This window comes from Hyaena hyaena, unplaced genomic scaffold, assembly GCF_003009895.1.
Source record: "Hyaena hyaena isolate Hyena2069 unplaced genomic scaffold, ASM300989v1 scaffold_738, whole genome shotgun sequence".
NCBI classification, from domain to species: Eukaryota; Metazoa; Chordata; class Mammalia; order Carnivora; family Hyaenidae; genus Hyaena; species Hyaena hyaena.
This window is the reverse complement of record NW_024081374.1, coordinates 944920-959828: the sequence shown is the minus strand read 5'-3', so window position 1 is coordinate 959828 and position 14909 is coordinate 944920. Positions and strand designations below refer to the sequence as shown.

The 14909-nt window shown below is 34.1% G+C and overlaps 1 protein-coding gene across 1 annotated transcript in view; it reads right to left on the bottom strand.

Moving 5' to 3' along the window:
• Positions 1 to 1059: 1059 nt before the first annotated feature.
• Positions 1060 to 14909, bottom strand: part of GABRG1 (gamma-aminobutyric acid type A receptor subunit gamma1) — a 70236-nt gene continuing 56386 nt past the window's right edge. Inside the window, exons 8-9 of the mRNA XM_039218182.1 lie at positions 13461 to 13672; positions 1060 to 3797 (exon numbers count right to left, since the gene is read on the bottom strand). Of these exons, the coding sequence (XP_039074113.1) occupies positions 3528 to 3797; positions 13461 to 13672 (482 nt within the window). The 3' untranslated portion in view covers positions 1060 to 3527. The remainder of the gene's footprint in view (positions 3798 to 13460; positions 13673 to 14909) is intronic.

Here is a 14909-nt window from a genome sequence, read left to right as displayed (position 1 = left end):
ACATCCCAGTAAGATGAAACTTCTGCAGTATTAATACTGTCTCTTTTATACTTGGGTATCTTTGTGAACTCTCCATGAATTTAGAATATCACCCAGTCTCCTGAGAGTTGTGTTCTTGCTCTTTGACTACAGAGCCCGGCCTATCTTTGTAGCCTCATCTTTAATTGTCTCTGTACGCAGCTTAACTTTCAATTAAAATGGAACTTTTATTTGTGCCAAAGCCTCTGTTTCTTTATTCAAGTTATTTACTCAACTGGAAAGTGTGATCTCTAGTTAACCATACCTACTGACATACTGAATTCACAAGCTTCTGTCTCTAGAAATATTCCCAGAGTTATCCTACCTCCTTTAAGTTATATACCTAACCCTCTCATATATGTTTCTTGAGAGTTCATCTTTATACCTTCCCCACTGTATCTAAATCAGGACCTTATCAATAAAAAGTGCTGCAAAAAACTTTTGTATCAGGTTATGTCATTTCCAAAATACCAACACAAAAAAGGCAGAACTGTCCTTATATTTACTAGAGCCATATGTCAATTGTGTCTGGAAACTCCATCTGGAATGTTTTCGACAGTGATTTGGTAATGGCTTCTATGACTTTACAGTGGCTTGTCAAGGGCTCTGTAACAGTCAACAATATTGACTTGGAATATGTAAGAGTACTATTAATCATTCTTTTTTTATTTTAATGTTTATTTAGTTTTGAGAGAGAAACAGAGTGCAAGCAGAGGAGGGGCAGAGAGATAGGGAGACACAGAATGTGAAGCAGTCTCCAGGCTCTGAGCTGTCAGCACAGAGACCAATGCGGGGCTCAAACTCACGAACTGTGAGATCATGACCTGAGTTGAGGTCTGACACTCAACTGACTAAGCCACCTTGGCGTCCCTGTTTTTTTTTTTTTATAAATGTTTATTTATTTATTTTTGAGAGAGAGAGAGAGAGAGAGAGGCAGAAAGCGAGGGAGACAGAGGATCTGAAGTAGGCTCTCAGCAGAGCCTGATGCGGGGTTGGAATTCATGAACCGTGAGATTATGACCTGAGCCAAAGTTGGATGCTTAACCAACTGAGCCACCCAGGTGCTCCCAAAAATTGTTTTTTAAGATGATAAAACTTCTTGAAAGAAGAGAGGGACAGGAATTAGATCGCATTCCCTTTGAAAGTAATTTTGCCCCAATTTCTTGTAAAAAGAGTCTAAATGTATCTTTACCTTTTTATTCTCATTTTTAGAAATACTAAGATTTGTACATCTCTCTATCTGATCTACATATTTAAATAAAACTGCTCAAAATGCCACTTGCTTTGAAAACAAAGCGCTTGTTTCAATGGTATATACAATGAATGTATATGGTAAAGCATCTTTCACATTTTTATCAATTTTATTTCCACTTGTTAATATTGCCAACATTTAAAGCCAAGTTAAATGGAACACCAATGAGAAATTCAAAGTTATTTATATTAAGCATTTTAAAGTATTTTAAAATACAGTCATGCTCAGATAGAGTTGAAGAATCCCAGAATTAAAATTGCCTTCATGAAAATGCACGAGTTATAGCTTAATACACGGAAATAGCCATAATACATTTTAGTGAGGTGTTTTATTCTTCATGGATACTTCATTTTTCATTTATCCATAAATGAATGTTCACATTAAGAAAATCCATCAATACTCAACGCTATAAAAATGAATGCATGAATAATTTGTAAGTGAATATATACATGGCCAAAGTTTAATTTGGCTCTCCATTCAAAAAAAGTAGTGTCGGTGGATATTTGGGCATTATCAGTCAATTCATGCTTACTTTTTTTCAGAGGTTTATAATCAAAGTAAAAAAAAAATCTGATTTAGCTGAGGAACACACAATGAAACGTATTTAGCTTAAAAAGCTATATATTCTAAAAAGATAAGTATAATCATTTCAAAGCCTCACTCATGTAGTCACTAACCATGTGGGGGAATTGCTGTCTTAAAAACATATTAAATACTAGTGTCAAATGCACAGATGTGGCCTTCCTCCACATACCATATGATAGGCTTTGATCACAGCACTCTTTATCTTCATACTTGCTCTTGGCAATGGAAATGATTTTTAAAGGTTATCACCAAGATCACTTTGGTGATTTCCCAAAAAGTCAGGTGATGATGAATGAGTACGGAGTGCTTATAAACAACTGATATGCCAAACTATTTACAGGAATGTAATGATTAAAGCCTAAATTTAACTCTCCTCTTCATGAAAAAAGCATTAGAGAAACTATTAGCCAACAGGCTTTACACTATAGTGAGGCTTTCTCTGCTTTTATCTCTAAGAATGTAGAGGGCTCCCTCACTCATGTTCCTTAGAGATGCCTATAATAGAATTTTATTTTTAACATGATTTTTGGGCCTGCTTTCATTTTTTAAAAAAGAGAACATCATAACAATATATTATAACAAAGGTGTAAAACTGACAGGATCCAAACATAGGATCTAGAAAAAACAATATATGACACACACCTAAAACTATGTTTCTGGAATGTTTTCAGTCTGGCAATTATTAATAATACATATTTAAGCCCATATCCTCAATATGAATGTTACTCACTTTGTTAGGTAATAATTCTTTATCCACAATGAGTATATACAAGCATTGTTCCTCAACGTTTTGTTAATTTAGAGAATGTAATGCTTTCGTACAGCATAAAGAAAAAATCAATTCTTTCTGTATTTTGTTTCAGTGTTGGTAGATCTAAACATTACAGTGTTAACTTCTTCATACTTAGTAAATGCTGTGAGGAAGAGAATAAAATGGTAAGTGTAACTGTTTTTTCACCTTGTGTTTGAAAGAAATGACTTTGGTGGTTTCCATCCTAGTTTGTAAATCACCAAAACTAAATGTAACTAGAGTTCTATTTAATATTATGTCAGGAAATGAACTTGATTAAAATACAGATAAAAATTGGTCTTGTTATAAGGTAAAAATTGGCCTTTTAATTTAATTTGTTCTTGGGAGTATAATGTCTGGATAGAAATGCCAGGAAATCATGATTTTAACTAGCTCTATTCCAAACCGGTCATACAGATAAAAAGTAAGAAAAAAATCAAAATAACAATATTTTCCAAGCAAAAAATTACTACATAAATATTAGGCATGAGATTAGGCTCCCATTACAAAAAGTGATAGAATACATTTAAATAAAATATTCTTAAAGTAATTAAAGTATTCCATCTTTAAAATATGAGTCACAGAATTTATAAATTCAACATCTTAATGGGATATAAGTAAAATAAATAAGAATAAAGTAAAAATATATAATAGTCTTTTATATACTGTATTTTGCAGTTAAACTATTTAACATACGTTTAAGTAAATTAACATGAAAGCTGCTACTTTATTTACCTTTGAAGCCATAGAATGTTTGCAATAGGTTTACACTTTAACCATCCATTTCTTGGCATTTTAAATTTAAACTTCATGTTACTGAAGTGCAGTAGATTTTATCAGTTTTAGTTAAACTTCTTATGATTTTTGCCTAGTTAACACAATTTATAAATAAAGGTAGCCAACCCAATAAACCAGATTGAACAGGGCAAAAGCTGTTGGGAAAAATATTCGAGAATAGGAGTCAATTTTGGCAATGCGTATGTGTATCCTTCCTTCCCTCCATGATCCCGTTCTGCAGTCTTCAAAGCAGCAGAAGAAGCTGGCACAATCTTTGCCCTCCAAACACTGGTACCCATAATCCTCTTCTCCATGTGGCAGGGAAATGCTATTCATTGGAATCAGAGTGGACCCGGGATGGAGACCAGGGGACATCTGAGTAAAATAAGAAATGAGTTTTTCAGAAAAAAATCTCATAAAGAAAGATCAATTTGTCTCCTCAAGGCAAACTCTATGCAATAAAAATAATCTTAGGTTTTAGAAATCAAAGAGGTGTTCAATCCTAATGCATTTTTAGGTCATAACTTACTTTGTAACATATAACTTAATAATATTATACATTCCAAAGACGTTGCAGGAAAAAAAGAAACCCTCAAGTGTGCAATATATTTCATACCTTTAGAAAACTGGCCTACCAAAATATTGTTAACCATGAATCTAATTCTAAAACAAGAATATATGTTTTACAGTAAAACATTTACAATGCTATAAGTAACTGTTTGCTCTTATTTATATTACATAATTTATGTATTTTAGTGATAATGAGAGCTAATAGCAAAGATGACATTTTGATAATGCAGAAAAGCTTTGAAGAGCTGTGAATGAATTAGAAAGACATGGACAGGGTTTGTAGTTAAGTGGATAAGTGCAAGGCATCATATTTGGGAGAGAACAACACGCAAGAGTTAAAAACTCAGGTTTGACAACCACTGTGTCCAAAATTCGGTGCATTCTACAAATATAGCTAGCCTCATAGTTGGAATTATATCAGCACCTGATTTCTGTGATGGCTGAGATGAGTTAATTACATGACTTATTTAAGTGATAAGTGCTCCATCTTTCCCTCTTACAACAGCTATTATCAGGATTATCTGGGACACATCTCAATTAACACTTTATATTACCAGGCTCTGAATAATACTTATATAATGAAAAGAATTAAAAAATATATTTTAAAATCAAGCAAGTCCAGGATAAAGTGAGACACTAAAGCAATCACTTTGGAGACAGACAGGCTGGGCCAGAAATTCCACCTCTGCCCAGCAGAGTTATGGCACCATGAACAGGAAATGTTAGTGCTCTTCTTTCTGTCTCTGTCTTCTGCTGTGCAAAAGTCACACTAATACATAGATCCATTTGGTGACTGAGATACGGTACATCAAGCACAAAGCAACGTATTTGAAACATATATCAAGTGTTTGGGGTCAGTAGGTAATCTTATTCCCATCACTACTGTTGATGCCTGTGGGAGACATATCGCAATCTAGCATAAAATACACTAGAAAAACAATAACAATAACAACGACAGTCTGGACCTCATAAAAATGTGACTTGAAGAGAACATTAATGAACCCTTGAATAAATCTGTGATTAAAATATTAATGAAGATTGAAGTTTTCGTAACTTTTCCCTCAGCACTTCGGCATATTTTAGGGATTATCTTAAAATGTGAATCCTACAACTTGTTATAATCAGTGGTTTTATTACCTAACCACTAAATACAATGCTGAATTTACCAAAATTATTTTAACCTGATCTTAAATCCTATCCTGATGAAAATGTTTACATTTTTTCAAACTGCATGTTGAAACAGATAAATCTCAAAGCCTTGAATATTAAATATTGTATGGAAAAGATTTTGAAAAATTAAATGTAAAAGCGAATTTTTAAAAATTTGGATCTATGCTCAAATCCATTTTATTCAAAGGAAACATAGAAACCAAACTACTAGAAATTAAAATTCAGTAAATGTAAAAAGTAGCAAATAATTACATTTAGTGATAATTTAAAAAGATAAATGCACCACAGAAGTCATAATAATAGAAACAGAATGTGCAACCTGAAGATAAGGAATAATGCCCTAAACACAAATCAATTCATGACTCCATTTGCCTGGATGTATCATAAAAAGCAGAAGCAGTATATTATTAAATGTTAATGACATATCTTTTCAGCTTGACACTTGGGGATACTTGACTATACTCCGAAATTTATTGGAGCACTAAAATTATGTACAAAATGAGGCAAATTGGCATTCACTTCCTTGTCACTTAAAACTTAAATAACATATGTTTGAATGCTAATCAGAGTGAAACATGATTAAAATACAAGTTTGTTTGGTGTGCCTGGGTAGTTTGGGAGTTCAAGCCCCACATCGGGCTCTGTGCTGACAGCTTGGGGCCTGGAGCCTGCTTCGGATTCTGTGTCTCCCTCTCTCTCTGCCCCTCCCCTGCTCTTGCTCTAAAATAATTGCTCTTTATTGCTCTTGCAATAAAATAAAATATTTTGACACATAGATTGTGACCAGGAAACCACTAAAAAATTAATCAGTAGAATATGCACATTCCAAACCTCATTTATCTGAAGTGCAGCTTTACTACCATTCTTATAATTTCTCAAGTAGAGATTTTGTTATCCCCAAAATAGTAAGCATTGAAAAAATAAAAAAATAAAAAAGGTTAAGTGATATAAAAAAAAATACATAACTGAATAGAAGCTTCTTTTACTTTAAATAGTATAGTTTTGAGAAAATACCATTATATTGTTATTTGAAAATGTCACTAAGAATATGAGAAATCGATCACATTCTCATTACTAAAGATATGTATGTCTGGTTATGTATTAACTACTATACTACTTATGTATTAATAATAGAGTTAGGGATACAAAATATATTTCAAGCACCAAGATACACTAATGCCAAATAAATATTATTAAGTAGTAAATAAAACACTTATGTACAAATTATATTTATGTATGTGTTTATTATTATTTGTATCATACACCAATTCATTAATGTCAATGGATATCAGTAATATGTATATCAAATATTATTAGGTCATGTTATTGATATTATGAAATATTGACTAATATTACTGTTACTAATTTCCCATTTAAAACTTTGCATGAGAGAATGCCAGCCTCAGGACAGGTTTTCTCCACTGTATTTTTATAAAATCCAATTTAGGTAACAGTGAGGATTTCAAAACCTACAAAAATCCACATCAGTGTTAACAACAGACATGAGGTGGATGTTAGTGATGCTGAGTGGCCAATCAGCATGTCAGATATTGTGCTAAGTTTCTGAAAGACAGGGAGCAGGTGAAAACAAGTCAAAAAATAAAGTGGACCAAAGGAAGCCACATTTGAGAAGAGGCTCAGGAAATGGAAGCTTGAGGATAGGAGCTGTGCTTCTCATCAAAGCTTCAGAGATGTTTACTCTAAAGCAAGAAGAATGGGAATGATGAAGCAAGATGGAAAACATGGCATTAGTTAAATGTCCATCTCCGGAATAGCTACTGCAGTTTGAACCATCACTCATCTCCTATGCAGGCAGCTCATGTTTAGAACCTAGAAACTTCTACAAATAAAGAGATAACCTCATGCCGCCCCAGAGAGGATTAGGGCTCCTGAGGGTGGTATTGGAATGTCCTAGTAATACCCTCATCATCATTTAGAGTGTATGTGTCCATGTTTGGAAGCACTAAGATGTTGTGCTCCCCATCCTCCCTTCCCCTCACACACGGAAGTGAAATCTCACACTTGGAAATTCAACAATTATATGCCAACTTACAGAGTCTATTGGAAAAAAAAATCACCAAGAACTTCCAAGGTGAATTTTCAAAGTAAACTAACACTGTAAAAGAAAACTATGGGGATGAACAGCTAGAATTACTGATTCTAAAAATTCAGAAAACATAAAAGAGAATATTTAACTTTTGAATCAGTTTACTCAGAAATACTTAAGAAGATAAATTGTATCCATTTAAGGCAAAGAGGATAGAAAACAGGAAATAAAAGCTCTCGGAAATTAAAGAAAAATTTGTAAATTTAGAAAAAATTCTAAAGCATTGTAAAATAACATCTTGAGGGAAGAAGTTGCCCACAATATATAGACAAAAAATGTATAAATAAAACATAGGCTAAAAGGAAAATCTGGAATACGTGGATATTTAACCTAGGAGGCCTACATCTATTAATAAGAATTTTAGGAGAAATTTAAGAAAACACAGAAATAAATTGAAATAAAGAATCAAGGAAATTCTCAGAAATAAAAGATAGGAATATTAAGTAATGAGGAAATAAATGAGGTCAAAAACCAGTAAGTGTACTGGTCCTTAAGGAATTTTAACACCATGGAGAAAGGTACGAATGAAAATTTTCAGGTAAGAAAATAAAAAGACTTACTAACAAAAATAATAATCAGCTCAGCATTATAATAAGTGAAAATAATGAATTAAAAGGTAGATATTTAAGTGTATTATTTGAAATTTAAAAATTAATAATAATTATTAAAGGTAAGATAAAATATTAAAGGAAAGCATAAGAAGGAGTCAGTGGGAAAGCTATATTTTTCTTTTATACCAAAGAGTCACAATTATTTTGAAATTTGTCAAATTCAAGAGTCAGAAGTATAATGGAAATAATCATCAGAGGAAATTAAGAGCAAAAATGGTAAAATGTGGTTACTTCTGAAGACTAGGAGCAAGTATTCATGGTAAAGAATTTTATTCTTCACTTGTACATTTTATACCGTTTGATTTGTTCATGAGTTTAACCATGCACTTATATTACTATTACACTTAATTTTTAAAGTTTATTTATTGTTTGAGAGAGAGAGGGAGAACGGGAAAGAACACGTGCATGCAACACTGGTGAGGGACAGAGAGAAACGAAGAGGGAAAATCCCAAGCAGGCTCTGCACTGACAGCATGGAGCTCCATCCAAAGGACAGTGAGATCATGACCTGAGCCGAAATTAAGAGTTGGATACTTATGTGACTGAACCACCCTGCCACCCCTAAAATTAATTTTTTAAATGAGATGTTTTTGTACTTGTGATTAATCAGTTCCATTTCAGCTACAATAATCTATGATGGTTTCCGCAGGAAGAGAAATGTGAGTGATATTTGGAAATCAAGGTTAAAAAAAAAGAGCTACTATTGGTGGTATTTATATATCTCTAGAGGAACATTATATGACCATTGTCACAACTGATATTAAATGGCTATGCCATCTGTTGAAAACATCCCACATCTACTGATGCCTTACAATTATTTAAATAACCTTGTATTTCACATCTCATCAATATCAAGTGATCCCTCCTCGAAGCTTTGCCAAATGCCATGATGGGAAAGACGTATAATTTGTGAAAGTGTGCATTTATATGGCTTTCCGTTATTTTAGTATTCTGAAAGGTAGATGAATGTTCATTTATATAGATATGTACTAAGTGAAAGTAAGAACATTTTTTTGAAGAGAAGGAGCTGAGGGGTAGGGATTGTGGGCAAAACAAATAGAAACTTTCCCATACATTATCTTCACTTTAATACCCTAGTTCCTGCTCTGAGTAATATATTACTTCTTGAACTATTGCGATAGTTACCAAATATATATCTCCCTGCCAGTTTTGTCATTCAAGTGTATATTCTATGTTACTTCTAATTGTCTTTCAGAAACATAGATACAAATAGCCATCTTGCCTAAAAACATTCATGGCTTAACATGCTGATAGCACAAAATAGAAATGTTTTTACCACGGTGCTGGAGACTTTCCAAAACTTGGCCAGAGACCACTTTTCTATCCTCAACCTAGGTTATTTTCTTTCCTAAGATTCCTATTTTCTAGACCAGCAGTGTCCAATACAACTTCCTGTGATGATAAAAATGTTCTGTATATGCACTGTTCAATGTGGTAGTCACTAGTCATCTGCAGCTATTGAGCATATGAAATATGACTAATGATACTAAGATACTGAATTTTAACTTTTGGTTAATTTTAACTAATTTAAATCAACATAGCCATATATATGGCCAATAGCTATTGCACTGGACAACACGCCTAAACATATATCAGTCTCTATCTTATTCTTGTATTTAAGACTCAACTTGGCTCACACGGTTCTCTGTCTTTAAATGCTCTTCTCAATTTGTTTTCCTGAACTTTGCAACTTTTCAAGGAATGAATTCAATGATGTCACACTTCCTATGAATTGTTCTCTGTCAAATCACCTTTGAAAGCTTTACCTCATAGCTTTTTGAATGAATGATTTACACTTGAAATGAAAGGAAGCCACCTCACTCTTGGCTCACATTGACATAGCCAATTCTCATCTCCTCATCGCTGTGTGCTGAGGTCAGTGTCTCGCAGACCATATCCCATATCCCCTGGTCTCTCAGGTTGTCCTCAATGCAAGGATAGACCACATGGGTCAGGCTTCATGGTATCTGTCTCTATTTCAATATGAACATCTTCTTTAAAATATGCTAATTTATATTTATTATAGAAAATATTCTGCTTCTGAAAAAGTATTTGAAACCAGGTTTCTAACTGAGCTAATTCTCTTATAGTATTTTTATTTTTGATTTTTAATTTGTATTACACTTTATTATCTTATGGGTACATGTATAGTATATTTTTCCATAATTATATTTCAGATCTATGAAAGCAAAGAATACATTCTACCGTTTTTTTTTTTTTTCCTCTCCAAAGCACCTTGTCCATGATCAGGGAAATAGATTTCCACGATTGCATGATTTAACCAACTTAAGACATTATAAATATGTAAGTCTCACTGCAGATGGGTATATCAAACCCCTGATATAGGTATAATATGGTTTTCTGAGATTTCTAATCATCTATAGGATGAATATTCTACTTTCAACATGAACTACTCTTTAGTTAATGAGTGGCTGACCACAATTGCATTTCTATGACCTTTGCGTGTTTAGTAGAGTCTTGATTCCATGCTCCAACACTCTTAACTTCGTAGATTTTTTAAAAAAAATATGTTGACATAAATGCACCTGAATCATATTCTTAATGAGTTAAATCAAAAAGCAATAATATGTATTATAAGGGATGGAAATATGGGCCAAATTAAAATGTCAATGATATTCACAATAAAAAAAATAAAGAGGAAAGAAATAGATATGGAAAGATGGATGGAAGAAGGGAAAGAAGGAAGGAAGATGCGAGGTAAAGGGGGAGACACAGAGGGTGAAGGAAAGAGGAAGAGAGAGAGAGAAAGAAGAATAGAAAGAGGAAGGAAAGTAGTGAAAGGGCCTAATATATCACATGAAGAGTAAGGTAAAAAGTATTTTTATTAATTTTTAAGAGGGTTATTGAAGCTAAAAATCTATTGTATCAAATAGTATCTCTTTTTAAAATAAACTGGAATATTCTGAGATTCTCAGTTAAGCATGTAGACCTCAAGAAGGGGATTTTGGTCTTGCCTAATAATAACAGACATGTTTATCTTTCAGTGACTCACAGTCAAGGTCTTTGGTTCTGATTTGAGTATTGCTGTAAGTCGTTTAGAGACAAAAGGGGAAAATGCTAGGTTTTAAACTACTCAGAATTTTGAGTTTATGAAAGAAAGCGGGGATATGGAAGAAAGAGAAAGAAGAGAAAGGGAAGGAGAAGGAGGAGAAGAGGAAAAAGGAAGAGGAGGGACAGGGGAGGAGGGAGAGGAGGAGGAAGAGCAAGAGGAAGGAAAAGAAAAACAGGAAGAAGAGAACAGTGATCACAACAACAATAACAACAAAGGAACATTTGACAAGCTGTAAGGCAAGATGCGGCAAGATTTCTGGGTCTAGGCTGTGCATTTGATTGTCCTGGCTGGCAGAAGAAAAAAGACTCCACAAAACCATTAAATAGAACACTCAAGAAAAAAAAAGCAGGGCTGTTTATTCTTCATGAAAGTGTACTCTGATTTACTTGATTAGCGAGACCATATGGTTGAACGCTGAACCAAGCAGGGAGTCAGATTTGATTACTGTTCCTGGTTTTTCAATCAAAATGTCATTTACTATTGAAAGAGCTCATAAATCACATAACTGAACAGAAAGGAAAGACTACAGAACTTTATTCTGGATAGCTCTAACAAAAACATTTTCTGTACCTAGATAGTCAACGATATATATCAAATTAACTTTTGAGGTTTGAAATTTAGTATTTCAGAGCTCTTATTTAATTTACATTCCTTATTTTTTTCATTTTTTAAAATTTTGCTTCTTGTGCTTGATGCTAATTTTTAAATACCCAATGTATAGATTTTTTCTTCCTTAAATAATTATTGTTGAACATTGCCTAGGACAAGGGTGCCCTTAATAAATATTGGATGAATGGATTATTTTTAAAAATCGTAATTTTAAAGTTTTCCCTCCAATGTTTAAGCTTACTGGGTGAGTGTGATAGCTGAACTAATTTGCTATAGTCTTAGAGTAGCCACTTTTTGATTGAGTGTCTTTGATAAGATAACAATAGTCCCCACATTATATATTTTTACAATGAAATTAGAGAATCTATGTGAAATTGTACATTTCCTGCCTTTTATCTACAATTTCCAGAATTAAAATTTTCAAAGTAGTAAATAGCTATGGGTGAGTAAGTGATGAAATGGAAAATCCAGAGAAGATGCTTGGCTTTGATTAAAGGAAAATAGTAGAAAACCTGAATTTTTCTTTACCTAAAATTAGCAAACAGATTATTAAAGTCGACATTATGGCTCCCTGATGGTTTATCCATTCAGGGACTATAATATGTCCTATGGATATGCTAAAATAAGTCAAACTGAGAAAATCATGGGCTAATTCTACAATGTAGGTTATCAAATGTGCACCGCCAGCAACATACTCTACTTTCCTGGAATATTGCAAGAAACTCAAAGCAAATACACATAGGGTTTGGTCCTTGGAGTGTAACATGAAAAGTACAATATAATTTAAAATGGTGTCAAAATTTGACAAAGAAATTAATGAAAAATGGGAGGAGGGGAGAAAAACATTGAATCCTAGAACTTGCTAAGTTAGGAGATAACATGGAAAACTCCATGCCTCATTATATACGGTCTATGGTAGGTTTACAAGCTTGCCACTCAGGGATAGATGTTTTATACGGTCCTCATTTGTTTAGGTATTTGGGAACAAATCCACTTTGAAGAAAACATTCCCTGAAATTAGCAATAAAGTGGCCTTTTTTGGGGTCAATATTGGTGAAACAGGTGTTTAGGTTTCTGAGTCCTATGAGAATAGGAAACACAAAAGAGAGATTACAAGCTTCAGTTCTGGCATCAGAAAAGACCTGGGTGTGAGTCTTGGATTCTTCAGTTCCTCAGTCTCTCCTTCTGCAGCTCACTGAGCTTGTACTCATAGGAGCATAAATGAAATCATGCACGTAAAATACCTGGCATACTCCGTAAGTGCTGGATATTACTTGAAGGTTGTTATAGTTGCCATTATAGTAAATTATAGTTGATCATCCAACACTTAAGTATCCTGAAATTAACAGAATCACTTCTAACATATCAACTTGATGTGATATATGTTGAGGTAGACATATGCTAGCAAAGGGGGGAATAAGAGAGTGCTAATATATGCAAACCAAAAACACTTTATAGCTATGACTTTCAAGCACAGCTGAATACTAATATTAAGCTGAAAACTAATATTAATCTCTAAAAATTAAGTAACTTTGTGGGCCATCTTTTGTTAGAAGTCCAAATCCTAACACAAAAAAGAGCATCACAAAGAGTTCTTGAATAAATTTGGGAGGTACAAAAAATCTACCAGTTGGGGAAAATTCACAACATAAACCACTCTTTACAAAGGGGTTCTAGAATCTTTCCTAAGGGGAACTATTAATATACCTCTCCTGGGAGGCCATGTTAGGTACTCCAGTGTCATCCGTGTGTCATTTATCTTTTGTTAGGGTACCTCAAGAATCCATATTCGTCTAAGTAAGTATAATATTAGTATTCAGAACACCATCTTTCATATAGGAAGCTGCTGTCATAAAATACAGATTTATATACCATACCGAGCTCTTGTTTTTTTGCTTTCTGTCTCGAGTAGTCTTTCCTTTCTTGTTGCTGGTAAAATAATGCAAGGTGCCATATTCCATCAAGGCTGCAAAAACAAAAATGAAACAAACAGAAACAAAGAGGTCCATCGCAGTCACATAAGAAACCTTAGGTAATGACTTCCTGGCGATTGTGCTCAGAGTCGTCATAGTCAGGACTGTTGTGATACCTGCGGAGGGAGGGGGAAAATAGGAGATAAAAAGTAACAGATCATTTTTGTTCTTCCATCTGATTTGGCAATGCTGTGAGTGGTCATAAACAATGGAAACAAAAGGATATATTACTCCTGATTTATAGAAAAAATTACTGGTAACCATGGCTGCATTACGTTCGATGTGCTCTTTGTGTATGAATTTTCTTTTTCTTTTTAAGCTTATTTATTTATTTTGTAGAGAGACGGTGAGTGGGAGAGAAGAGGCAGAGAGAGAAAGAGAGAGACAGAGAGAATCTCAGGTGGCCTCATACTGTCTGTGCAGAATGCAACGTGGGGCTCGATCTCACAAACCGTGAGATCATGACCTGAGCTAAAATCAAGAGTCAGATGGTTAGCTGACTGAGCCACTCAGGAGCCCCATGTGTCTGTTTGAGTTTGCATCATCTAAATTTGTGGACTGCAGATAGTTGACACCCTGTACTCATTCTTTCTTTCTTCTACATCGATAAACTCTCCAATTTGTAGCTGTCATGGGGCTGCCTGGAAGAACTTCTCTGCCCTTCTCGCAGCTATGTGTGGACACAGCTGAGGAGAAATAAGTCAAGGGTGTAAACAACGGCCAATGGATGGCATTAAAAATGCAAAAAGGAAGTGAAAACTTTCAAATTTCCAGTTATAAAATAAGTAAGTCATGAGGATATAAAGTAAAGAATGGTGATTACAGTTAATAATACTGTGCTTTATATTTAAAAGTTGCTGAGGCTAGATCTTAAAAGTTCTCATCACAGGGGCACCTGGATGGCTCAGTCAGTTAAGCGACTCACTTTTGATTGCAGCTCACGATTTGTGAAGTCAGGCCGTGCTGACACCCTGGAGCCTACTTACAGAATTCTTGTCCTCCTCTCTGCTTCTCCTCTGCGCTCTCGCTCTACTCTCACTCGCTCTCTCTCTCTCTCTCTCTCTCAAAATAAATAAACCTAAAAAAATTCTCATCACAAGAAAATACATTTTGTAACTATGTGTGGTGATGGATGTTAACTAGACCTAAGGTGGTAATCATTTGCAATATACACAAATATTGAATCATTATGTTGTACTGCTAGAACTAATATAATGTCAATTGTATTTCAATCAAAATAAAAGATGGCATAGGGATAGGAAATGCCCATCTTTCCCTCTTCCTCAGAGCTTCCTGCTGGAATACAATGGCTGGAGCACCAGCAGCCATCTTAGAACATGAGATAATCATGAG